Source organism: Carettochelys insculpta, chromosome 4, assembly GCF_033958435.1.
Source record: "Carettochelys insculpta isolate YL-2023 chromosome 4, ASM3395843v1, whole genome shotgun sequence".
In the NCBI taxonomy this organism is placed as follows: domain Eukaryota; kingdom Metazoa; phylum Chordata; order Testudines; family Carettochelyidae; genus Carettochelys; species Carettochelys insculpta.
Genome location: NC_134140.1, coordinates 58529808 through 58554410, shown reverse-complemented (window position 1 = coordinate 58554410; position 24603 = coordinate 58529808). Strand labels below are relative to the sequence as shown.

General features: G+C 44.6%; 2 protein-coding genes across 32 annotated transcripts in view; one reads left to right on the top strand and one right to left on the bottom strand.

The window, feature by feature from the left end:
* Positions 1-24603, bottom strand: part of SORBS2 (sorbin and SH3 domain containing 2) — a 238661-nt gene that overhangs the window by 17075 nt on the left and 196983 nt on the right. For 17 of the 27 annotated variants that reach the window (XM_074992898.1, XM_074992900.1, XM_074992905.1 and 14 more), the window contains 4 exons: positions 22072-22186; positions 21846-21974; positions 17944-18147; positions 1728-2528 (listed from right to left, as the gene is read on the bottom strand). In XM_074992898.1, the coding sequence (XP_074848999.1) occupies positions 1728-2528; positions 17944-18147; positions 21846-21974; positions 22072-22186 (1249 nt within the window). The remainder of the gene's footprint in view (positions 1-1727; positions 2529-17943; positions 18148-21845; positions 21975-22071; positions 22187-24603) is intronic. The other 10 variants (XM_074992920.1, XM_074992910.1, XM_074992911.1 and 7 more) reach the window with 1 other exon arrangement.
* LOC142012530 (uncharacterized) lies at positions 2140-24289 on the top strand. 5 transcript variants are annotated; one of them, XR_012645388.1, is made up of 6 exons: positions 2140-2279; positions 3545-3614; positions 10891-11133; positions 19183-19322; positions 21098-21193; positions 24216-24289. XR_012645388.1 is itself a non-coding variant. In XM_074992927.1 (2 exons), exon 2 carries the CDS (start codon positions 8891-8893, stop codon positions 9851-9853), a length of 963 nt encoding a protein of 320 aa, XP_074849028.1. In that variant the 5' UTR covers positions 2140-2279; positions 3545-8890; the 3' UTR covers positions 9854-9985. The 5 variants fall into 5 exon arrangements, 2 of the variants coding, with proteins under 2 accessions (XP_074849028.1, XP_074849029.1); XR_012645387.1 differs by lacking the exons at positions 19183-19322; positions 21098-21193; positions 24216-24289 and adding an exon at positions 12422-17935 and having other exon boundaries at positions 10891-12203; XR_012645386.1 differs by lacking the exons at positions 19183-19322; positions 21098-21193; positions 24216-24289 and having other exon boundaries at positions 10891-17935.

Genomic DNA, 24603 nt, shown 5'->3' with positions numbered 1-24603 from the left:
CTCAGGTTGATGTTACATTCATCACAAGTCAATAAACCTAATATTCTGGGGTGAAATCACTTGTAGTCTTATTTTCTACTTCCCATGACTAACCTGTTTTAGGCTACATTTAGGCTAAGTCATTTGAAAAACACATACATGGAATGAAAGTGTCTCTTATTATTTCATAAATGTATTCTTGGTGGCCCTCTAATATGTCTTAGGCTTGAATGTGCAAGTGCTCAGAAATAGGAGTTGGGATGCTTATCAACTCTCCCAGATCTTAAAGGATTTGGCCTTATGTGAAGGTCTATTAAAACTTCAAAACAAAGCTCACCTTTAAATACGCTGTTCGTAAAGGGCACTGAGTTGATAACTTTAAAATTTGGATTTAATTTAAATGAAACATTTCCATTTACGAAACCTAATAGTATGTTTTTCTGAAATTACAATTAAAGCAGCTGTTCTTAGTTAACAGTCCCTCAAATCTCCCTCTTGTTGAAACAGAGAAATAGCTTCCTATATTACATGGAAGCCTTATTTTCTCTAGTTTTCCTTTCTCTTCTGTTAGCTGCCATCACACTAATTCTGACCCAAAAGATAGACTACATGGCTCTCTTTGCTGGCCCACTAGTGCTACTCTTTGAATTATTTGACAGAGTGGAAGCTCTCAAACATTGCAGCAATTAGGCCTTGAACAAGAAACAGCCCCTAAGACAGAGCTCCGATGGAATCAAAATGATTTTTGTTGCCTATCAAGAAAAATGCAAGGAGAAGAAGGTACACTGACAAAATGAATTTTTTTTTTAAATTTTTTTCACTTTTAATAATGTATTATATCAGCCATACGTTTTTTATTGGCAGTGTTCCTTGAAATCATCATGGTATTCTCAAGGTTACGTTGTCATATTTAAGCAATGAGAACAAGTTATGAAGGCTGCAAAGGCTTATGCTTTATCAGGGATCACCTTTATCTTGGATTTATAGATTGCTTTGAACCAGATTAACTGCTTGAACAATCTAACCATTGAAAACAAATTTTTATATAGAAAAAATGTATTATTAAAACGTTCCTTAGGAACATTTTAATTAATAGTATATAAATATTATGTGTTAATTAATTCAAGGCCATAATGCGGCAGTTAGGCTTTGGCATGCATTGGGATACTGTAGAGCTGTGCTAGTCTGGGGGAACCATGGGAGGAAATATGCCTCACAAAGCACATGTTTCATGGCCAGACTTAATCTAGTTATTAGTCACATTTTGGTGATATGAATACACTGTAATTAGCTAGATGGCCAAATGACAAATCTAAGAGGTGAATTGCTGAGGTGATTCCACTTCACTTTTGTAGGAGAGCGCAGAATAGCCCTGCTTTCGGGAGGGCCCATTCTGTCAGACAATTCAAAGAATAGCATCAGTAGCCCTGTGAAGGAAGCTGTGCATCCCGCCTTTCACATCAGAATTACTGTGATGGCAGTGGAGAATGGAAGACCGGAGAACAAGGGCACCACATAATGCAGAATTAGGTTTCTAGCCTCCGAAGGAAGAGGGAGATACGACATGGGCGTGCCATTTTCTCTGCCATTAAGAATATCATATATAATTCATTTAATAAAGTATAGCCCTAATTATAATACTGCATGAATATGTACAGATACACAAAATGTATTAGAAAAGACAAGAAGAATTACGCTGGGAGTGAACTCTACGAATGTAGAAACTAAATCTTAAGAAATTAAAATACCTTTTCACCGATACTTGATGAACTGTGTTCTTCATAAGGCTCACTTTTAATTGGTATTGGAGATTTTATTCGGTCATGTTCCAGCATCTCTTCTATATACAGTCTTGGCATTTGTTCTGTTACATCAGGTGCATATCTGTAGAAATGTGACTCTTGACATTTTGGCTGACCCTCTTGGATTATGGACAAGAGCTCCTCATGGATTTCCTCTTCTTGTTCATCAGTTGCCGTTAGCGTTGTGGGTTGGGAGCCACATTTAGAAGGCTCAGAGACAGCAAAAGCAGCGCTCATGGCTCCACGTGCTTTTGTAGTATCTGATAAGCTTCTGGTTTCTTTGACAGGTGGAGATCCAGTCATCTCTTTCAGATCTTTATATTTTCTTTCATTAATTTTTATGCTATTAGTTTCAGGCTTATGTTCTGCATCCTGAAAGTGGACTATTGGAGGAAGTGATACAAAAGAGCATGCAGAAAAGGGCTGAAGAAGAGATTCAGGAGACCGGAAGGAGGTCTTCAGTGATGTGATAGGAACAAAATGACCATCCTTAACCTGGCAAGTTATATTAGCAGGGGGCACTGGTGTAGACTGGGATGCTGTTAATGCCAAAGAGTTGAGTTCCTCGAGATCGCAATGAAAGCTGTCATGAAAAGGTGTAGGAGATGGGGCAGGATTGTTTGATGGTAGAAAGCCAAGAGTCAGTGACAACCATTCATTGGTGACACCCTGGAGATTCCCTTTAGTACAATCAGACCAAGGAGAGGAATGATATCTGGGAGGTGGGGATGATGCTTTGGAAGCCAACTTCAGAAATAAGGAAAAGCATAGGAATTAAACGTAAACAAACAAAAATGACATTGGACTGAGATATGAGTACCTTAAGCAAAAATTATGTATCCTCTTTTGGATTATAGGATATTATTTCAGTGAGCACAGATGTCTGAAATCTTTAATGCATGAATCAGAATAGCTGAAAGGATACTTGAAAACTGAAACTATATCAGGTTCTGGCCGACAGCTTAAATGTCAAACATCAAGACAGATCTGAATCACAGAGTCATAAAGGGAGCCTAAATTTGATCCTCTGGGATTATGTTATTTAGTGTTCTGTGCTAGTGAGCCTATCACAAGTTGTTAAAATAGTGCACTCACAATTTGTGCAATTTCCCTGAACCATCATTAAGAGTATGATTATTCTCAAAATAATAAAAACACTTTGTTCAATGTGAGTGCCATAAAACACTAATACAAACAGAACAAATCTAGATGAATTCAAATTTTCTTATTCTTGTTATTTGATTCACATTTTTGTGATGATCTTAAAGAAACATCTTAAGTACACTGCATACTTTTATTAAGGCATTAGTAGCTACGTAACATTTTTTCATATAAAATTGATGAAATTTTGAATTAAATGACATTTTAAATTAAGATGCATAACACTTAAATGCAATTGAAAGTAGACAGTAAACAGTCCATTTTTAATATTGGGAGAACACAAGTAGATAGCAATATATTTTGAGTAGCATTAATAATATTGATTGAAGTATCCTTCTGGTAAAAGAAAAGTCCATTTGTAAGAATGAGAAACTGGTGAGTCATACGTACACTGCATCTGTAGATATCCATTGCTTCAATAAATACTGAAAATGTATTTTTTGTTAATATTAATCCTCAAAATTAAACTGGTATGAAAAATATTTTAATCTCATAAGAATAATCTAAAACAGTTTCAGATGGCACATCCTTTTAGTTATCTGGCTAGTTTATGTTTTAAATACTACTGTAGAAAAGAAACTAAGGCTTTAATTGTTATACAGAGTTTGAACCTGAGTGTCATAGACTGGGAGAAGAGGGAAATTACTTACCTCTGACAGAAGTTTTATCAAGGTAAATGGCTTTATTTTTAAGAAGTTAAGCAGTTCTTTGGTATGGGATTTCCTGATATCAAACCTCTTGCAAAATGTAATAAATTTGAGTATGTTTGTTTTTGACAGTGAACAGATCCTACATAATGCAAACACTGTTAAATTAGCCCCCATAACTGAAATAGCCTCTACAGGCAGGAAATGATATAATGGGTTACATGTTATATACCCCACTGAATAGGATGTGACGTCACTGATTGTGCTAGACCCTAGCACTCAGCTGGTAATGCTTAAGTTTACTAAAGCCTTGCCAGATTATGTAAAAAAGAAGATGCTTTTTCTTGATACGTTAGTCTTCTAAATATATAGAAAATAATGGGATGAGAAGTTGGCTTGAGACATTTTAGTACAGTATGATTTTTCCCATTTATCTCAGCACAGTAATTGCTGCAGAAATGTCCTGTCACATAAAAGATTTTTGATTTTTTTCTGAGAAAACAGATACTCACTGGCATGCATATGTGTAGACAACTGTTCTAGACTCTGCAGGTCTAATTTTCCACTTTGAAATAGTTTTTTTGAAGAGATGATGGACAGAACATACCTTCTTCTTCGAGTGTCCCCGTGGGTGTTCCACATGAGGTGTCGGGCTCGCCCGGCGCCGCAGATCGGATCTTCCAAGCAGTTTCTGCCGGACCGCGCATGCGCTGGTGCGCACTACTGGCCACGTGCGCGATCCGGTCCCCGCCAGTTCCTCTTAACCGCCGTCGGCTGCAGACGGAATCCGACTAGGCTATGGCCAAGTTAGCGTATTCAATGATTTTAACTGTTTTTCTTTAAAGTTTTCAAGTTCTTAGGCTACTGTTAAGTTAGCCAGTTGTTATTCTCAAAAAAAAAAAAAAGAAAGAAACAACAAGCGGGACGGCATTCAGTCCAGTCCAAGTAACAAGCGGAGCACCGGAGGCCAGGAGCCTAGGGCCATTAGCCCTCCTGCTGGGGCAGGCTATTGGAGAGGGGGAAAACAGCACAGAGAAGGTGCTAAGTACCCCATTAACAACTGAAAGACTCACCAACAATGTCCTATTCAGGATTCAAGGAATGTGAGTCTTGCTGAGAGGCAATGCCAGCGTCTGATGGGCACAGTCACTGCATAAGGTGCCTGGGGGAGTCCCATGTCATGCAGAAATGCTCCTTCTGTGCAAAATTAACAGCCAGAGCAAGGAAGGACAGGGAGATGCGGCTTGAAATGCTGCTCTTCGACAAGGCCCTCCAGCCAGACGTGCCGGAGCGGCCGCAGCAGGAGGGACCCTCTGGGGCCCATAAAAGGAAAGCCGCCTCCCTCACCCCATCAGCGCAAAAACGGAGGAAAGTCTCCCCAGCCCTATCCCTGCCGGCAGCAACAGCGAGTGGGACAGGAGGAGCGCACAGCCCCCAGCCACAGCAACAGCTGATCGGCGGCGGCACGGAGAGCCACGTGGAGGCGGCTCAGCCTCCGATAATCAAACAGCCGCCCCGCACCGCAGGCAGGGCGGCAGCTAAACAAGCGCCGGTACCGGCGGCACCGCAAGCAGCGGCACCGACCCTGGGGAACCGGCGGTGCAGAGCGCGCAGGCATGCAGCCTGCAGGCACCGGAGGACACCGCCCGTGCGGCACCGCCCATAAGCGTGCCGAGCACGGTGCAGACGGGGCCGAGATCCCCTACAAGGCACCGCAGCCCCTCTCCAGACAGGGCTGCAGAGTTGCTTTCTCTCAGTCCTCCGCTCATGCTGCAGACTCCAACTAGGAGGCAGGGGTCCCCCCCTAGCCTACCCAGAGCCCCCATCTCCATTTTTACAACCAGCCTCGCCCTGGCTGGGACCACCTTCACCCTTCCTGGGGTTTGAGCCGCTGGAGTACTATCACAAATCGCTCTCTCCAGTGTCCCAGGTCTCTCGACGATCTCGCTCCCCCAGACGCAGAGAGTATGCACCAAGGGAGTGGTCTAGGTCACCTTCCCAAGAGCAGTGCCCATGCTGCCATGGTCGCCCCTATCATGCGGGGCATAGACACCACCGGCAATCTACCAGGGAAAGATCCCCACAGACGGTCCCGTATCCCCAAGGGCAATCACGAACAGGGACAGAGACTCAAGTATCTCAGGGGGAACTGGTTATGGAACCCCGAGATTTTTCCCTTGCAAGCTTCCAGCGAGCGGATGTACCATCACCAACAGGAACCGGAAGGGTCCACAGAGGCGTACCCTAGTGGTTCCTCGCTCTCCTCCCCGGACGAGGCTACGGCCCCGGGGGACGTCCATCCTCCGGACGATCTCAAACAGTTCCAAGAGCTGTTTTAAGAGGGTGGCCTTCACGCAGGGCATCCAGACAGCAAAGGTGCAAGAGAAACACCATAAGCTCCTCAAAAATCTGAGACCTCTGGCCTCCTCCAAAATAGCAATACCGCTTGATGACGCAATCTTGGAGTCTGCCACTATGATATGGCAGACCCCTGCGACTATTCCGCCTGTCCACAAGAGAGTGGATAAAAAAAAAAAAAAACTTCATGCCGGCGAAGGGCATGGAGTTCCTGTTCAGCCACCCACAACCAAATTCCTTGGTGGTGGAGTCGTCGCAACAAAGATCAAAGACATCTCAATTCAAGACGGGGGAACAGACAAAGATGCCAAGAAGCTAGAGCTGTTCGGCAGAAAGGTCTACTTCTCCTGCACTCTACTGTTGTGAATGGCAAATTACGCAGCGCATCTAACGAACCATAATTTGGACAACCACACTAGGTTAACCTCCCTCATCGACTCGCTTCCAGAGGGCAAGAAACCGGTGCTCAAGGCCATCGTGCAAGAAGGCTACGCGGCCTCAAGGACGGGAGTTCAGATCGCCCTGGATGTTGCGGACACAGCAGCACGCTCCACAGCTACGGCAGTGGTGATGCGAAGGGAGTCCTGGCTCCAGACTTCGGGTATACTGAGGGACCTGCAGACAAAGATGGTCGATCTTCCCTTCAACTCGCAGAAGCTGTTTGCTGAATCAACTGACTCGGTCCTTCATTCCAGTAAAGATTCAAGAGCCACACTTAGGACCCTGGGGATTTACACCCCCCATACAGAAAGAAAAAGTACTACCCTCAACAAAGACGGTACCAGTACCAGCAACAGCGTCCCCAGTACCACAGGGGTTACGAGCAAGGGCGACATCAACAGCACCAGCAGTACAGAACTCCCAGGCGACGTTCCCAACAGAGCCGTGCGTCCTCGGGGCAGGGCCAAAGGCCACAAGTTTGACACACAGATCCAGGGCTGCGCCATCACTACCATCGCACAAGGTCATCCGAAGCGGTTATTCCACCATCGCCTCCGACCATTCTATGACCAGTGGCAAAGGATCCCCACAGACAAATGGGTGCTGGAGATCATAGCCACGGGGTATGCCATCCCCTTCCAGTCGCTCCCACCGCCACGACCTCCACCCAGGCCCCACCTCCAGGAGGCCTCCCACGTAGCGAGGCTCAAGCAGGAGGTAGACCATCTCATGCTCATAGGGGCAGTGGAAAGAGTGCCGGAGCAACCGCAAGGGAGAGGGTTCTACTCGAGGTACTTCCTCACAGAGAAAAAGACAGGAGGCTGGAGGCCCATCTTAGATCTTTGAGGCCTCAACCGGTACCTGCACAAGCAACGCTTTCGGATGGCCACAATCGCCTCCATCCTTACGGCACTAGACGATGGAGATTGGTTCGCAGCCCTCGACTTACAAGACACGTATTTTCACATCACTATCCATCCGGCTCACTGATGATTCCTCCGGTTTCATGGTAGGCAAAGAACATTTTCAATACAAGGTCCTACCGTTTGGCCTCTCCTTGGCCCCCAGAGTCTTCACCAAGACCTTGGCAGTGGTGTCAGCCTACCTGCACAGACAGGGGGTATTTATATTCCAATATCTGGACGACTGCCTACTCAAAGCGGCCTTGAAGGAGGCGGTACTACTCATGATACGCGTCACAGCAGGCACGTTCTCTTCGCTCGGCCTGGTTATCAATCTGACAAAATCAAAGATAGACCCCACACAGGACATAGAGTTCATAGGGGCACGCATAAATTCTATTACAGCGAGAGTGTATCTACCAGAGGCATGCTTTCGGGCCATCGGCTCCCTCGTGCAAGTCATCACCTTCAGCCCTACAGTGCCGGTTCTGACGTGCTTACAGCTGCTGGGCCACATGGCAGCAGCGACGTTCAAAGTACAGAATGCCAGGTTATACATGCGCAGCATGCAGCACTGGCTGGCGAGCGTATACAAATCGGCAGCACACACCGTTCACAGGGTGGTGTCGCCCACAACAGAGGTGCGCAAATCCCTGCAATGGTGGGTAAACCCCAAGAACCTGCTAACGGGTACCCTTCCACCAACCACATATATCGTTTTTTCTTACTACAGATGCCTCCCTCATAGGGTGGGGAGCACACATGGGCGAAGAGGTGACGCAAGGGCTGCGGTCCTCCACAGAGCAGTCACTGCACATAAATATACTGGAGCTCAGAGCAGTGTTCAACGCCTGCAGACACTTTCGAGACCATATACAAGGCAAAGTAGTCGGGATCAGTACAGACAATACCTCCACCATGTTTTATATAAATCGGCAAGGAGGAGCTCGGTCCCGTGCCTTATGTGCGGAAGCAGTCTGGTTGTGGAACTGGTGCATCGCCAACAATATAACCTTGCAAGCCTCGTACTTACCAGGTGCTCACAATGTGAAGGCAGACCAGCTGAGCAGGCGTTTCGCACTCACGCACGAGTGGCAGATCTGTCCTGATCTGCTGCGACCGATTTTTCATGCATGGGGTTTTCCCCAGATAGACCTGTTTGCTACTCAACACAACAAGAAGTGCCCACGATTCTGCTCCAGGGCAGGACTGGGACAGGGGTCCCTGTGGGATGCATTCGCGATCTCCTGGAGGGGCCCCCTGCTTTACGCTTTCCCTCCCACAGTGCTCACCCACAAAGTGTTGCAGAAAGCCAGGCGGGAAGGAGCCTGAATGATCCTGATAGTCCCAACGTGGGATCGACAGCAATGGTTCCCCCTACTCCTGCGCATGTCGGACTGGCCACTGATGCCCCTTCCGGTGGTGCCAGATCTGCTCACGCAAGCCCAGGGGTCCATAGTGCATCCGCACCCCCAAGGCCTGTGACTACAACCGTGGTTAATCCATGGCTCAGCTCCCTAGAGAGCACATGTACGGAGGAAGTGCAGCAAGTCCTAGAAAGTAGCAGGAGGACTTCCACCAGGAAGACCTACAAGCAGAAATGGACTCGCTTCACGGCATGGTGTTCTACCAAACAGCTAGCCCCCTTTCGGTGCCTATACCTGTGATATTAGAGTATTTACTGGACCTCAAGAGAGGAGGACTCTCACTATCCTCGTTAAAGGTCCACCTTGCTGCCATTTCGGCATTCAGACACGAAGAGGAAGGGCACACGGTGTTCGTCCATCTCATGGTTACCAGGTTCCTCAAAGGGTTCGTAAACCTATACCCCCCTCGGAAACCGCTTCCACCTTCGTGGAACTTGGACCTGGTGCTTAATGCGAAAACGGGACCACCGTTCGAGCCTTTGGCCACGATTTCCCTCCACCTCCTTACGATAAAGACGACCTTTCTTCTCGCAATCACGTCAGCTCGCAGGGTGAGCGAGCTTGCGGCAGTTATGGCAACGCCACCCTGCGCTGTTTTTTCCAAGGAGGCGGTAACCATACGGCTGCATCCAGGCTTTGTTCCTAAAGTTTCTTCTGAGTTTCATATTAACGAACCTATCGTTTTACCCTCGTTTTATCCAAAGCCTGATAACTCTAACAAAGAGGCACGCCTACACCTCCTGGATGTGAGGAGGGCGCTAGCCTTCTATATAGACAGGACCAAGTCCTTCCGGAAAACGGATAGACTCCTAGTCTCTCTCGCTCCCAAATCGAAAGGAGAATGTCTCTCTTCGCAGAGAATCTCGAAGCACATCGTATCTTGCATAAAAATGTGCTACGAACTCAAAAAGACTCCTTTACTGGCCACGCCCAGGGCTCATTCCACTAGGGTGGTGGTGGCGGCGGCAGCGGCGGCATCAACAGCCTTTTTCAAGGGCGTTGCGCTAAAAGACATTTGCAGAGCGTCGACCTGGTCATCCTGTGACACTTTCGCCAAACATTACGCCCTTCACAGGGTATTCCAAGAGGATACCCATCTCTCGACAGTGGTCCTCTCGGGGACAAGCTGCACATAATCCAATTACCCACCTCCTATCTTGGGTTACTGCTGGGTAGTCACCTAATGTGGAGCACCCACGGGGACACTCGAAGAAGAAAGAAAGGTTACTCACCGTAGTAACGGTGGTTCTTCGAGATGTGTCCCCGTGGGTGCTCCACTACCTGCCCATCCTCCCCGCTTCGGATCTCTGTTTAGTGTTTTGCCGGAGCATCCGAGGCGGTTGGTCAAGGAACTGGTGGGGACTGGATCGCGCACGTGGCCAGGAGCGCGCAAGGGAGCAGAGCACCGGCACATGGGCGGTCCGGCAGAAACTGCTTGGAAGATCCAATCTGTGGCGCCGGGTGAGCCCGACACCTAATGTGGAGCACCCACGGGGACACATCTCGAAGAACCACCGTTACTACGGCGAGTAACCTTTCTCTCTGTATCCATAGCCTACACACTATTATAGTAATCACTGTACAACATATGTCTTGTAACGTATAATTTGAAAACTCACAAATTTCTTTTCAATACTGTCCTGATAAAATACATCTGCTAAAAATGCATGTAAAGTTATAAGATTCCACTGTATTATGTTATTAACATGTTGCCAACTGTTGGCAACATCTGTCTCAAATGAAGGAATTGTATGTAAGCAGTAAACAGAATCATCAAGCAGGAAGGAGAAACAAAGGAAGCTCAGGTACGTGAGAATAAAGTAGCAGGGAAGATCTTTCAGCATATGTTTTTTTGGTCACCTGGCACCCAGCTGAAAAATGTTTTTCAAAAGGGGAACTGAAACTATAAAAGAAAAGGTCAAACACCCGTATAGATCCCACCTCTCTCTTCTTGCCCATTGAGTCTCTACATCTGATGCATCAAAGGAAGACGTCATTGGATTCTGGGAAAAGAGGGCCTGACCAAGAGAGTTTGGTCAGTAAGGCTGATCAAAGCATATTGTGAGAAAATTTACGTGACTTTGATACAGTTTGTGTGCCAGTAGCATTTTGACTTTATTTTCTTATAACTATTTCTGATTTTTGTGCCTCATTATTTCTTCAATTTATCCAGTTGATGGCTTGGCAGTAAAAGATCTATCACAAGGGAAAAAAGAACTAAGACTGGGAGCCTCTTGGTATCACCTCACAATATAACCAAGGCTAGTAAAAGCCAAGGAGTGGCTGCCTGGCTGCAGCACTCACATGGACTTAGTTTGGAGGGACATGCATACTGGAGGCTGTTTGTGACCAATCCAGGCTAGAAGCTACAGCAGAAAGATATTACAAAAGGAAGGAACCCAGGTCAGAAGGCAAGGTAACTGTACTCAGTATGGATTGTACCCTGCTATGTCACAGTAACTGCATTGATATCACCATAAAAATTGGTCTAACAGAATGATGAATAAATCTCAGTGTTTCATATTGTTAGATCAGAAACATCAAATGCCTCTCGCCCTAAACTTAGGCTATGTCTACACTATACCATAAAGTTGATTTTAAGGCACTTAGCTCAAGCTTACAGTGTGACTGTCTTCACTGCAAATACAATTAAGTTGATTTTAAGGGGCACTAAGGTTGATTTTGTTGAATTTAAAAGGTTGAATTTATGCTAGTCTGGAAACAGCTTTACTTTATTAAATCGATTTTATTGGCCTCCAGCAGTACACCAGAGGTATTCCACAATGCCCCATAGATGTCCGTTCTGGCCATTTTTGTCTCCGTTGCTCTTCAGGTGTGCAGGAAGTAGGTAACAGGAAGCCCGGGAATTGAATTCATTTTCTTTCGACAAGCGGGGCTAACACACCTCAGGAACGCTCTCATCTAACCATCATGAGTTCACAGGGTTCTAGTTCTGATCAGAGTTCTCAGGGTTACAAAAGAGCCACAGCATGGAGCCATCAGGAGATCCAAGATCTCATTTCTGTATGGGGTGACGAATCTGTGCTGAGCAAACTGCGAACTAACAAAAGAAACGTGGACATTTATGAGAAGATTTCCCAGGGCACGATGGAGATAGGGTACACCAGGGACGCTCAGCAATGCCAGTTCAAAATCAACAAGCTCAGGCAGATGTATCAGAAGGTGAAAGAAGCCAAAGCGCAATTGGGGACATCTCCTACAACGTGCCACTTTTACAAGCAGCTCAATATGATTCTTGGGAAGGACCCAACCATGGTTACCAAGGATTGCATGGACTCCATAGGAAACCAAATTCAGATCTCCAGGGAGAGCCAGGAGGTGGAGGCGGATGAAGAGGACACCACCAGTCAGCAAACACCCAAGGAACTGATCCTGCCAGCCAGGGGCTCTTCTTCACCCTGGAGCTGGTCGACTCATCAGCACCTGATGCTCCCAAGTCCAGGAATGCTGGACAGGACTCTTCTGGTGAATATATTTTTTTAAACTGCTACAAACGCATTGTAGCTGGGTTGGGGTATAGGTTTACTTCTATTGAGGATAGTTTTTTAAACTGCTAGATGTGGGTTAGGGGCAGTGGATCTATGCCCCTTAGAACAGCTTGTTAATATTCCTGGTGATGGAGCGCCTATCCTTTTTGGATATCTCCATAAAGGTCTCAGCCAAGTACTTTATTTTTCACACAGGGTTTTTGGGGAGGCCTGATTTATTCCAGCTTCCACAACAAAACACCTTGCCACACCTGGCAGCCAGTAAGTAATCTAGCATCATGGCACCACACAGCGTTCTGGCCAATTTTCCAGTCCTGTATGCACACAGGATAAGCATATTTTCTTTTTCACTTTCTGTTATTCTTAGGAGGGTGGTGTCCTCATTTTGCAATCTAGAAGAAGCATGGGAAGTTTCATTAGAGTTTGTCCTCTTAACATTACCACACTGCTCCCTGGCCATTTAAATTTCCCTGGACTTCCCTGTCACACCATGTGGCTGGTGGGCTCCCTCCATGCTGCCGGAGGGCTCCCTGGCTCTGCTGCTACCCCATAACCACATGGCTGCAAAGAATTTATGAGGTGCCACTGATAAAGTATGTTTACTGCGCTTTACATTTTACAGGGCTGTCCCCCCCCAACCCAGCCCACCATGCAGTTGGTGGGCTCAACCCTTCCCCCCACCATGCAGCTTCTGGGCTGTGCAGACCCTGCCCCCAGACACAAACACGTCCAACATGGACTGTCCCTACTTTAAGTGGCTTTCTCTCTGCACAGGATTTAGGAGGAGCTGATGAGAAAGCATTTTTCCAAGCTTCACATTTCACAGGGCTTTGCTTCAAATCTGCCCCTCCCGGTTAGCCACCAGGATCTTACCACGTCCACTAGTAGCTTCTGTTCTGCAGAGGTTGATTCATTATCATCCTTAAGAAGCCAAAAGTGGCCTTGGAAAACAAAAGTTGCGGGGATTGTCAAACAGAGACCCATTCATTATATGGGTCCGTGCATTGTGTCACATTTAAAAACTCTATCTAAATTTTGACCATGACTGTCTTCAATAGGCAGCATGAGTGGGGAGACAAGGTTGCTGTGCTGTACTGCAGGGCAAGATCAAAACATGAACTCTACCTGCAGCAGCTTCAACAGGCACAGAAAGAGCAAGCCCAAGCCACTGCTGACAGAAAGTGGACCCAACAATGGTGGCAAAGCATACTCCAATGCAAGACAAGGACTTGGCAGAGCTCCTGATGGTTGTCAAAAAGCAAACCAACATCCAGGGGTCATGCTGGAACTGCAGAGGGACACTCAACACAGAACTCACAATTTTGCAGCCTTTTCACCCTGTTTTCTGAACTCCCTGTGATGTTGCCCAACCTCCCCTTTTTGGGGGCCCCGAACACGGGGGGGGCAGTGAGGAAGGCAAGGATATCTTGTGGTCCACCCCTAGGACCTCTCCTCACTGCAAAAGGCTTGGATTCCACCACATGTGACCTCAGGATCCCCTTCTTTTTCCTATCCCTTAATTCTCACTCCCAAATAAAAAGAATGTTGTTGTGAAAACCACAGTCATCTATTGGTTCACCTGGGATGGGATGCAGTTGGAGGTGTTTTCATAAAGGTCAAGCACACATCACAGTGGGGGGGCGGTGGTATCACAATAGATAATGCAGCAGATTCATGTGACTACCCATTTATCAAGCTATTTTCAAAGCCTCCCTGCTTTTCATTGTTTCTGTATGTGGATTGCTTATTGCTCTTGTGTTCAGCTGTGTATAAGCACTACCCAGGGCATCAAGCTCTGCAACCCAGGCTGGCATGGCATTTTTGATTCACTGATGTTATGGAGAATACAGCATGCTGAAACTATGAGTGGGATGTTGCTTTTGCAAGGTCCAAAGGGGTCAAAAGGCACCTGCATCTGCCTTTTAAATGGCCATTCTGCATTTCTTCAGCCTGTAGCTGAAGTGCTCCTTGCTGCAGTCCATGATGCCTGTGCATGGCTTCATGAGCCAAGGGAGCAGGGTCACCCAGTATGATTGTGGGCATCTCCGTATTGCCAATCTTTATTTTCTGGCCTGGGAAGAAAGTTCCATCCTGGAGCTTTCTGTACAGGCCAGAATTTGTAAAGATGCACATGTTGTTCTCCTTTCCTGACCAACCCATGCAGATGTTGGTGACACAGCCTTTGTTATCCACCAACACCTGCAACACCACGGAGAAGTACCCCTTGTGGTTTATGTACACTGATGCCACGTTTTCTGGGGCCAGGATGGGGATGTGCATTCCATCTACTGCTCCACTGCACCTAGAAAACCCCTTGCTGGCAAATCCATCCACTGTGTCCTGCAAATTTCCCAGAGTCGCAGTCTTTCACAGCAGACAGGCATTGATTGCCTTGGCTTCCGGGATTGATGCAGCTACCACTGTAGATCTGTCAAACCCAAACTGATTTCCCACTGATGGGTAGCTGTCAGGCATTGCAAACCTCCACAGAGCAATTACCACTTGCTTGCAAACTGTCAAAGCAGATCTCATTTTTGTATTGCAGTGCTTCTGCACAGGAGACAGCCATTCCATGAAAGTGGCCTTGTGCATGTGGAAGTTCTGCAGCCAGTGCTGGTTGTCCCAGACCTCCAAAACAATGCGGTCCCACCAGTGTGTGCTGGTTTCACATCTCCAGAACCAGTGGTCCACTGTGAGCAATGCATATAGGGCAGTCAGCAGCTCTGCATTCCTGGTCTCTAGTCCTTCAATATGATCCAAATCATCTGCATCTACCTCCTCCTTCCACTGGCTTTGTTTAATGAAGTGCTGCATGACACTTCAGGACATGGCCATAACACACTGTGCAATGCCTTTAAACTGTTCAGGATCCATGCTGTCACCATGCAGTGGCATGAGCCAGGGGCAGGCTTTGAGAAAATGGCCCAAAAATGGTGTGAAATTCCTTGGACTGTTTATTTTCCAATGGTAGGCGGAGAAGCGTTGCACTCTAGGATGATGACATCAGACACCCACAAGCAGTTGCAGCAAATTTTTTCCCATAACGCACTGCAAAAAAACCCAGAATGCAAAGGGGCTGCAGGCTTTGCTGATGCAGTCATACCTAGCTAAGGCAATGGGGAGACACTATGTCGACTTTCTGGACATTTGTGGACACTCATCTTCAACTTTATAAAATCTAGTGGTAAAATGTCGACGTCAATAAATTCAACTTTATTTTGTAGTGTAGACATAGCCTTAGCCATCTTTAGTTTTTTATACTCTCAGATATTTTTTTCAAGCCTGCCAATTGCTGACTCTCTTGTGCAACTGCTTTGAAGTGGTTAGGAGAAAGACCATCTCTCAGTGCCCTATTCCTTCCTGGTCAAGGAAGAATGTTTTAGCAAAGCAGTCTCAGGAGAATATCTTCGGCTGGTATAAATTACCATAGTTCACTGGCTTTTATGGAGCTATGATATTCATACTAGTGGAGGTGCTGGCCACTGCTATGTTTATATTCTATCACAAAAAAGGATAGTTTGAACTATCCAGCAACTAATATGAAGAAATATGGATTAGGGACAGATGTTCTGTTTTTTTTTCTTCAATATCCGAGAGAGAGCGAGAGAGACACCCTCCAATACTTCCTCCACACTCCTCTTGATTCCAAGCTCTTTCTCAAAAGTTGGTCTTTTCAACTTTGAAGTGAGGGAAGATGTAAAATATTTACATATCGAAGAATTATTGGATGATTTTAATTTAACTGTGAGTCTCATCTGAACCCCAGCCAAGTTCTCAATAAAGTGATCAGAATCTTAGCAGAGAGTTATGTGATAAAGAGTTGGAACTAGGATTGCTGACTACGATAAAAAATTGTTGCTAGCTCCATCCCCAAACTCTTAGCAGGTGGGAAAAAATAGCAGCTGGAATCCCTCTGTGACACACGTGAAGATAAAGCACCATCTCCAGGTCAAGCAAACTCACATTGGATGCTTTTAGGGTTTATCTATTGATACAAAATTCAGAGGTCAACTGTGTCTGTCACAAACACATTTTGGTAACAGTTGGAAACCTTTTTGGAAAGCTGGGAAGTATCTTCTATGATGACTATGCAGTAATATATGAATAGTTGTCAAATATATATTAAAAGGTGCAAAGTAACATATTAATGACATAATGATACAAAACTATATCAATAGCTGAACAAAGAGAGTTTACAAAGACACACTACACAGACAGAGAGAATGTAACTCTGAAGAGATAAATAAGAAAAAGGAACAACTCTGAAGGATTTTCTCTCTCCCTGACGTTCTAAAATTTTAGACTGGTAGTGCTCATCAACAGTAATTGAAGCAACATACAAAAATATTCATGGTTCCGTTGTCATTAAAGAGACCGTGTGCAAAGTTTTGTGAGATTGTAGTAATATTTCAGTAACTGAAGAAAGTCTGTTCATCATCAAAAAAGAACAGAACTTTCAGTGGAAACTAGCTTTTCTTCATCAGCCCATATAATTTGCGATAGATTCACAGATTGGGATGGAGAGGTATCTGAACTTCTGACAGGCTTAAGAGTGCTTATAAGTGTATGTGAGAATCTGGAAAAAAGCTATAGCTAAAAAGATTTAAACCTGAACTGTATTGCTTTGTGATGACATTTGCATCATTATAGCTTAACATAAGTGCTATCATGTTACAAAATCACCACTATGACAAAAGTGGATTTCTGAAGAGTGGGGGGCAAAACAGAAGCAAATCACACAAAGAAGTCATTGGCTGACTCCTCCTTGCACCCTCCAATGGACACGGAGAACGCTGGGCTATTTTTAGCCAGCTTTGTCCTCATGCAAACAGGACTCTCATGCCACTTTTATGGATTCCCTTTCAGGGGACTTCAAGATCTTCTGGGCTGTTTCATGAGAAAAGGTGTTCATTTTACAACATACGATCTGCTGAACATAACTTATAATGCTCAAATTCAAGTTACTCAATAAGGTTTGCTACGAGGGCTTAATTTGCTGACCAAACTCTTTGCCTGGCTACACTCTAGATAAGGGGTGAGCAAACATTTTAGGTTGTGTCCCACTTTTTACCCCTGGAATTAGCAGCCCCCAACCCCAACCTGTGTAATGTAATCCAAACCAATGGAAATTTCAGTTATGTTCATATGAAAAAAAAAAACCAATTTTCATACGTGAAGAAAATAAGTCTGTAGAATGCAAAAACATGATTAATCTGTATATAAATGTGAATACACATACATAAAAGCAGTAACGTAGTTCAGCATTTTAATGAGATGGATGAGCCTGACACATAGCAGCCAACCAATCATGCTGTGCCCCCCCATTAAAAATTTCATGCCCCTCACTTTGCTCACACCCTCTCTAGAAAACATAGCAGTTAATTTGTAGATTTGCAGCTTTTGGGATCCATGAAGGATACTTAAAACATCTTTGCTAATTAAGCCTTTTATGTCCCAGGTTTTACACTTCACATTTTATAGACTTAGTGAAAAGCAACAACAGCTCTGGTGGCATTTTAGTGGATACTAAAAATACAAAAAATTAAAAATTATACAGTTGAAATTTAGCAATTCAGATCTATCTTCAGAAAAAAGCCAATTATTAAATATGATTTCTGTGGGTGGGATTTTTGAACTATTTATTAGTTATTTTACCAAAGATTTATAAGATTGCACTAACACACTCCAGGCATGATGGAAAAAGCATCCTTTCTTACCTTAGTTGAACTTAAATGGTGTATTCTATCACTAGAATAGCTTTGGGGAATTGGAGGACCAGGGTAGTCGCCAGCACCTTTTGATGCATTCTTTTTGATGACTTCTACATAGGAAACAGGGAAGATGCCTTGTCTGTTGGATCCTGATATTTTACCTTCATACCAGTTTTGATCAACTTGCTTAAGAAGAATTACTCTGTCTCCCTGTAATGCATTACCAAAATTAATCATCAGTGAACAAGTGATACAAATATAAAGTATTCAGAAAATAAAGTTCTCTCAATGCAGCACAATGGGTTTTTGTTTTTTTGGCCTTGTCAAGGCCTTCAAAATCTCCCCCACTTTCTTATTGACTTCACATAATGCTAGCATTCCAGCAAGACAGGGCCTATGATTGTGTATGAATACTATTCCTACACCAGATAGAGAACAGCAATTGGCTTGCACTTTGCTCTGCTTGGTGGTCATCTAAGTTCTAGATTCAAGCTTAGATCGTAGACGCCCACCTGCCAGTACATTTTTTCCCCACTAGACAACCAACCTGGCCCCTTCCTTCAAACAAGAATTGTGACGGATGTATTAATTTAAATGTTCTGCTTGTCACATTGTCTGGCTCTGTATTTTTCTTGACAAGCCAATAAGAATTAAGAAAAGGGCCGTACTAGAGTGTTACCAGTACAATTAGGAACTGGCGAAAGCAGAGTATGCCACAAAAGCTCAAAAGGAATTCTGAGACAAGGAACTATGATTCAGCCACGGGCCCCCCCTCATCCTGAAAGAACCTGCCCAATCTCTGAATTCCCAGTTAAAAACAGGGATGAGCTCATCATCACTTTCACCTTTTCAAGAGAGCCAAGTTTAAAAAGTCAATATTGCTCCCTACTTTCCGCCTTGTTATGATTTCTTGGACTCCTGTTTGTTTTATACAACACACATTTTATCATGCAAACAGGACTCTTCAGGAAAATTTATTTTCAATCCTGACCCTCCCATCTTCAGATCCTCTCAGATGTATGTTATTTTCTGTTGCTGAATTGCGAGTACCATAAAAAGCATTTCTAGTGGCAATAAAACAAACAAGTGCCAGCTACTCTTTCATCAAAACCAGTTTGTCAAGAAAGCAGCTTCTGTGAATATAAAATCCAGTCATGACAAACATGAATATGAACATTGTTTATAAGCAAGTTTACATTATATCCATGTTTAATATTCACATTAAAATTAATCCTTCACTTCAAGTTAGGGGATACTAAACATAATATGGGCCTGATTCAGCAAGACTGAGTAAATGGAAAGACTCCCAGTTTCTTCAATGGATGCCCATTCATCACCAGATCATCTGGGGATTAAACATCTTAAGATAAAAAAATTATCTCTTGGTGAGTATATTAATATTCAGTACATCTTTCTATGCCTACTTTGGAATTATTCCATAAAATGGTTAGATATGAAGATTTTTGTTTAGGAGTATCTATTTTCAATTACAATGTGTTCTCGAAACAGTAAGAATTAATATAATTAGAAAGAAAATATTGGCATTGAATCTAAGAAATATTTATTTAATTAGAAATTTGCACCAAATATCTTACAGCCATGATAGTATACTCCAAAGAACAGCACAAGTCTGTATTGTAACAAAATCTCTTAATATCTGAGTGTGTGACAATAATATGAGACTCAAACTTGGAATTACGGAATAGTATTTATTTAATGCATTGCTGTGACAGTCAGGTTTCAGACACCCCAAAGAGGGATCAAGGGATCTGCATGCCAAAGAACAAAACTGGCTATATATGCAATATTATTGTGTATAATTATATGTCAAATAAGGTCTTCTATGAAAGCATGCAATGTTCTGAACTTGATCGTTCTTAGGAGACTGAATATAGGCTATGGTTATGACTGCACACATGTATATACGTGTAGAACATAACTGCAGCTAGGATGCACCTATAGCATCACCTCATAATAGGGTGGAGCAACGAGGCATGGATGTGCACTTTTAAGGCTAGCTGTTTCACCTGAAACCAGCTCCCAGAATCTAGCTCTACACAGCCCAGGAAAAGACAATGGTATACTATTTAAGATAAAGAAAAGATATTGAAATAGAAGAAAAAAATCTTGGAAAACAAAGGTCATGTCTACACCCTATGAGAGGCCATCTTATAGCCACCGTAGTAATTACTGTGGTTTTCCCATATTCATACTTTCTGTCAGTTCTGCGTGTCCTCACCAATAGCGCTTGCACTGAATTAAGAGGGGCAGCATGGGAAGCAGAAAGCGTGGGTAGAAGCTGGGATCCTGCTAGGATCTCCAAAGGGGGCAGAGAGCTTTAGCTGCTTTCAGGCTCCAGTTGGGTGTTCTGTGTGGAGCCCATGGCCTGGGCTGTCACTGCTGGGCAACAAGGCTGCAGCTACCAGCACTGCAGGAGTTCACAACTAGAACACCCCTCTCCCATCCACACATGCCCGTCCCCCTCCACCCCCACCAATTTCAGAAGAACCCCCCTATCAGCAGAGAAACTGATATTTTTGTTAGATTTCACAGCTCTGGTACCCTGGCAGTCAACAGGAGATGCAAGTTAGAGACAATATATAGACACTGCATTGCCCAAACTATGTCAATCTTATGCCTCTCATAGAGGTGAATTTACTAGGGTGGCTTAGTGTTCTAGTTACAGCAGCTGAAGGATCACTGTAGTGTGTAAATTTAAACAATTAAGTCGATGGAGGGTACCGTACAATGATATAGCTTTGTACTGCAGAGAAGCCTTAAGGAAGAAGGGAGTTTCCCTGCACTTTAACCAGCAATTATTGTCTAAGAGAAGAAGAACAACCAGAAAACCCTGCAAACCCTGTTAATCAGGAAGGTGTTTGACGTGAAAGCTATCCATAAAAAGGATGGCGAGCATATCAGTGGGGTGCTGTCTAGATCACCTCTGTAGGGGAGGGGGAGTAAGCTGGTAAACTGTACAGAGGCAAGAGGTAACGTATTAGAAAGTGCACTTTAGCTGCTATAGAAGTGTGATGACAGAGATGGTGTCTTCACGTTCATTTTCTGTGTAACATATTCATTTGCTCTCTCTTACTATTTCATCCTTGAATCTGTGATTTTTCTGTTAAATAAACTTTTTCTTTATCTTTCCCTCGAGCAGGTTTCTGGTATGCAACCTGAAGTATGTTTGCCGAAGTGAACTGATCACTGTGGAGCAGGTTTTACTCCTTCACCGGTGTCAAACCATAGAGGAAAAGTGAGTATCTCATAGTTAAGAGCTCAGACAGACACATCTGAAGGGATTTGGGATTGGAAGGGGATGCAGAGTTCATCCTGCAAGGAATACCTAGGCTGGTGGAAGCCAGAGTTGAGATCTGTTTGTAGGCCAGTTAGTGAAGTGAGGGTTCTGAGCCATAGCATCATAGTATTAAAGAACACAAAGTTAGAAGGCAGGCAGTGACAGAACCCCTCACTGGTCTGGGAAATTCACAGAATGTCAAAGTTGCTTCCAAAAATGTCCATAGATAAGCCACCATAGGTTTAAAAATCAGTTACATACTCTAAACAGAGGGTGCAGGCCCCACAGCTGTGATCAAGGAAAGAGGTATTTGAAAAATGTGTAGATGGGTATTTAAAAAATGTGATTTTTTTATGTGCAAATTAGGCAAGTACAACCTAACTGCCTGTTTTGCATGCTTAACACATTTACACCATTCACAAAAGTAGAGATGAACACCTAGTAGGTGCACTCTGCAAACATCTCTTAACTAGTATTTTGCTTTGTGCTTAGCCCTTCTGTGACTGCAGCATCAGAAAACAACAGCATTTATGTATAAGTTTTCAAATTGTGTTAGTTATAAAGTTATTCAGTGTAGATGTTTTTCACTGACGAAAACTCTGGATGTTACCTTTCTCAATGATAGTTCCACATTTGTGTCCGCATTGAAATTATATTTGGCAATAGCTTCTCCAATCTGTCCAACTTGTGTTGGGGGAGGTGGCCTGGCAGGCTGTGCTTTTTCTGGAGGACAAAGTTTCTGAAAGGAGAACATGATTTTTGTTTGCATTAGTTACATGTAATTTGTGCATCCATGTTAAAAGCTAATCCCAAAAATAAAAAAAAAAAAGACAAACCTCAACATAAGAAATTGGGAAAATTCCAACTCTTCCATGGTGCTCTCCCTCATACCAATTTTGATCTATTTTCCTGAGGATATAGACAGTATCTCCTTTCTTAAAGGACAGTTCCCTGGAATAAATTTATTTTAGTCAGACATTTTCAAATGCAATTTAACAACATAAATATCTGGGGCTGTGTCTACAGTGCATTCCCCTTTTGAAGGAGGAATGCAAATGAGGGAGGCAAAATGCAAATGAAGCACCGATGTACAAATCTCACACTTCATTTGCACAATCTCATGTGATTGTGTTTCTGGAAGAGACTTTTCCGAAAACAAAAACAGTCGTGTAGACAGGGTTGACTTGGGAAAAAAAAAAGCCTGTTTTCAAAAGAGCCCTGTACCCCTCATGTTTTTCATCCGTGTCTACACTGGCAAGTACTTTTGAAAGATTTTGCAGTGTGCACACACAAAAAGCGTTCTTTCGAAAGTAAATCAAAAGAATGTGTCTCTCCTTTCGAAACTGATTTTCTTTTCCTGTTTCAGGAAGCGCGCCTCCTTTTGAAAGCTTCTTTTGAAAGAAAATGTGTAGACACTCCACAGACCTTTATTTTTTTTTTTGAAAGAGCAGTCCTCCTGGGGCCTTATTTTTTGATCCCTGGCCTGTTCTTTCAAAAGAACAGGGGCTGTGTGAACACTCTCTTTCAAAAGTATCTGCTTTTGTGTGTGTGGACACTGTCTTTCAAAAGAAGAGATCTTCCGGAAAGGCTTCTTTTGAAATATCTCTCTAGTGTAGATGTAGCCTTCAGGAATAAGGGTTCTTTTGAAAATGGGGCTTTTTTCTCAGGGAACCCCATCTACACTGTTTTTTTTGTTTTGTTTTTGTTTTAAAGTTTCTTCTAGAAATGCGATTGCACAAGATTATGCGAATGAAGAATGAGATTTGTAAATCAGCACTTCATTTGCATTTTCTATCACCCTAATTTGCATTTCTCCCTGCTAAAGGGGAATGTAGTGTAGACATGGCCTGAGAGAAGAACCTCATTGCCCAACAACGTTAAAAAAAAAAATTGTGAATTGCAGATTGGCACAGGCAATCAAAACCAGAGTCAGATCTGAATGTGAATCTTTGGGCATTTGGATTCTGCTTTGGTCCATTAAAGAGACAGACAGAGTCTACATCTTAGGCCCAAAGATGTGAAGATCTGCATGCAAACTTGGTGTCTTCTTGTCCCTCCTGTGTGGATGCTACTTCAGCTCCTGGTCCATAGGTGGATAGGAGAGCCGTTTGGGGCTCCCCTTTATAAAAGCAGAAAGGTGCACTACACAGCAGATCCTTCCCACTTCTCCATGAGTTAGCCTACTCTGTCCCAGCAAGATGTGTTAAGCAATGTCTGGCCCTGACCCCCTTAGACCATTCTGCACGGTTGACTGGTGCAAAGGATAGGGTTTGTTCTGGAGAAACAAGTACAGTAAACCCTCGATTTAACAGATACAACAGACGCTGTCTACCAGCCTCCCTGCCACGCCAAATAAACACCAGAGATTCACCAGAGCCACCGCCAAGGCTGGAGGAGCTGCCGGAATGGCTGGGGCTGTTGGGGCTGGAGGGGTCACCACAGTGACTGGGGCCACCAGGATCAGAGGAGTTGGGGTGGGGGCTGTGGTGGGGTGCAGGAGCTCTCCTTCCCCAGCCCCATGTGTGTGGAGCATGTTGGCTTCTGGATACCACTGCCTGCAATGGTGCTGAGCTGCAGCCATGGCATCAGAGACTGCTACCTACTGACAGGCTGGGGGCAGCCATGCTCTACTTTTACTCGAGCGGCTCGGAGCTGGGGACTGGAGGAACCACAGCGCTGAGAGCTGCAGGAAGTGGAAGGAGCCAGGCTGGCCTTCAGCTCCTCTCCTGGTAATTGGGAGAATGGGGCAGAAGGAGGGAAGGCAAGTTGGGGGCAGAGGACAGCAGATGGGCTGGGAAGGTCAGTGCATCATCATACAGTATAACCTTTCGGATATAAGGGACACCCCTTGCCCCCAATAGTCTGTTAAATTGAGGGTTTACGGTACAGTAGACCCTCAATTTACATAAGAGTTGTATGCCCACACACCCTCGCATAACTCAAATTTCACGTAAGGGGGGGGCGGCTTTTTTCCTGGCAGAACGCACGTTGTGTGGACGGGGAAGCAGCAGGAACACCTGGAGCTCCCTTTGAAAGATAAGTCCTGAGTCTGGGGGGAGGGCACCTGGGGAGGGTTAAGCCTGGCGCTGGGACGGGGCCTTGGGAGGGTGGCAGGGAGGTTAAGTCTGGGGTGGGTGAGGGCTGCCAGGGGTTGAGTTGAGACAGAGCTGCACACAGGGGATTTGGACCAGGGAGGGGTGGGGTGAGCTGGAGCTGCGAGCAGGGTGGTGAGCTGGTGCGAGGTTTGAACAGGGGCCGCATGTTAGGGTTGGTGAGCTGGAGCCAGAGCCGGGTGCGGGTGTGGGGGTTGAGCTGGAGATGTGCATGAGAGGTGAGTGGGGCTGGGGCAGGGGTTGAACTGGAGCCAG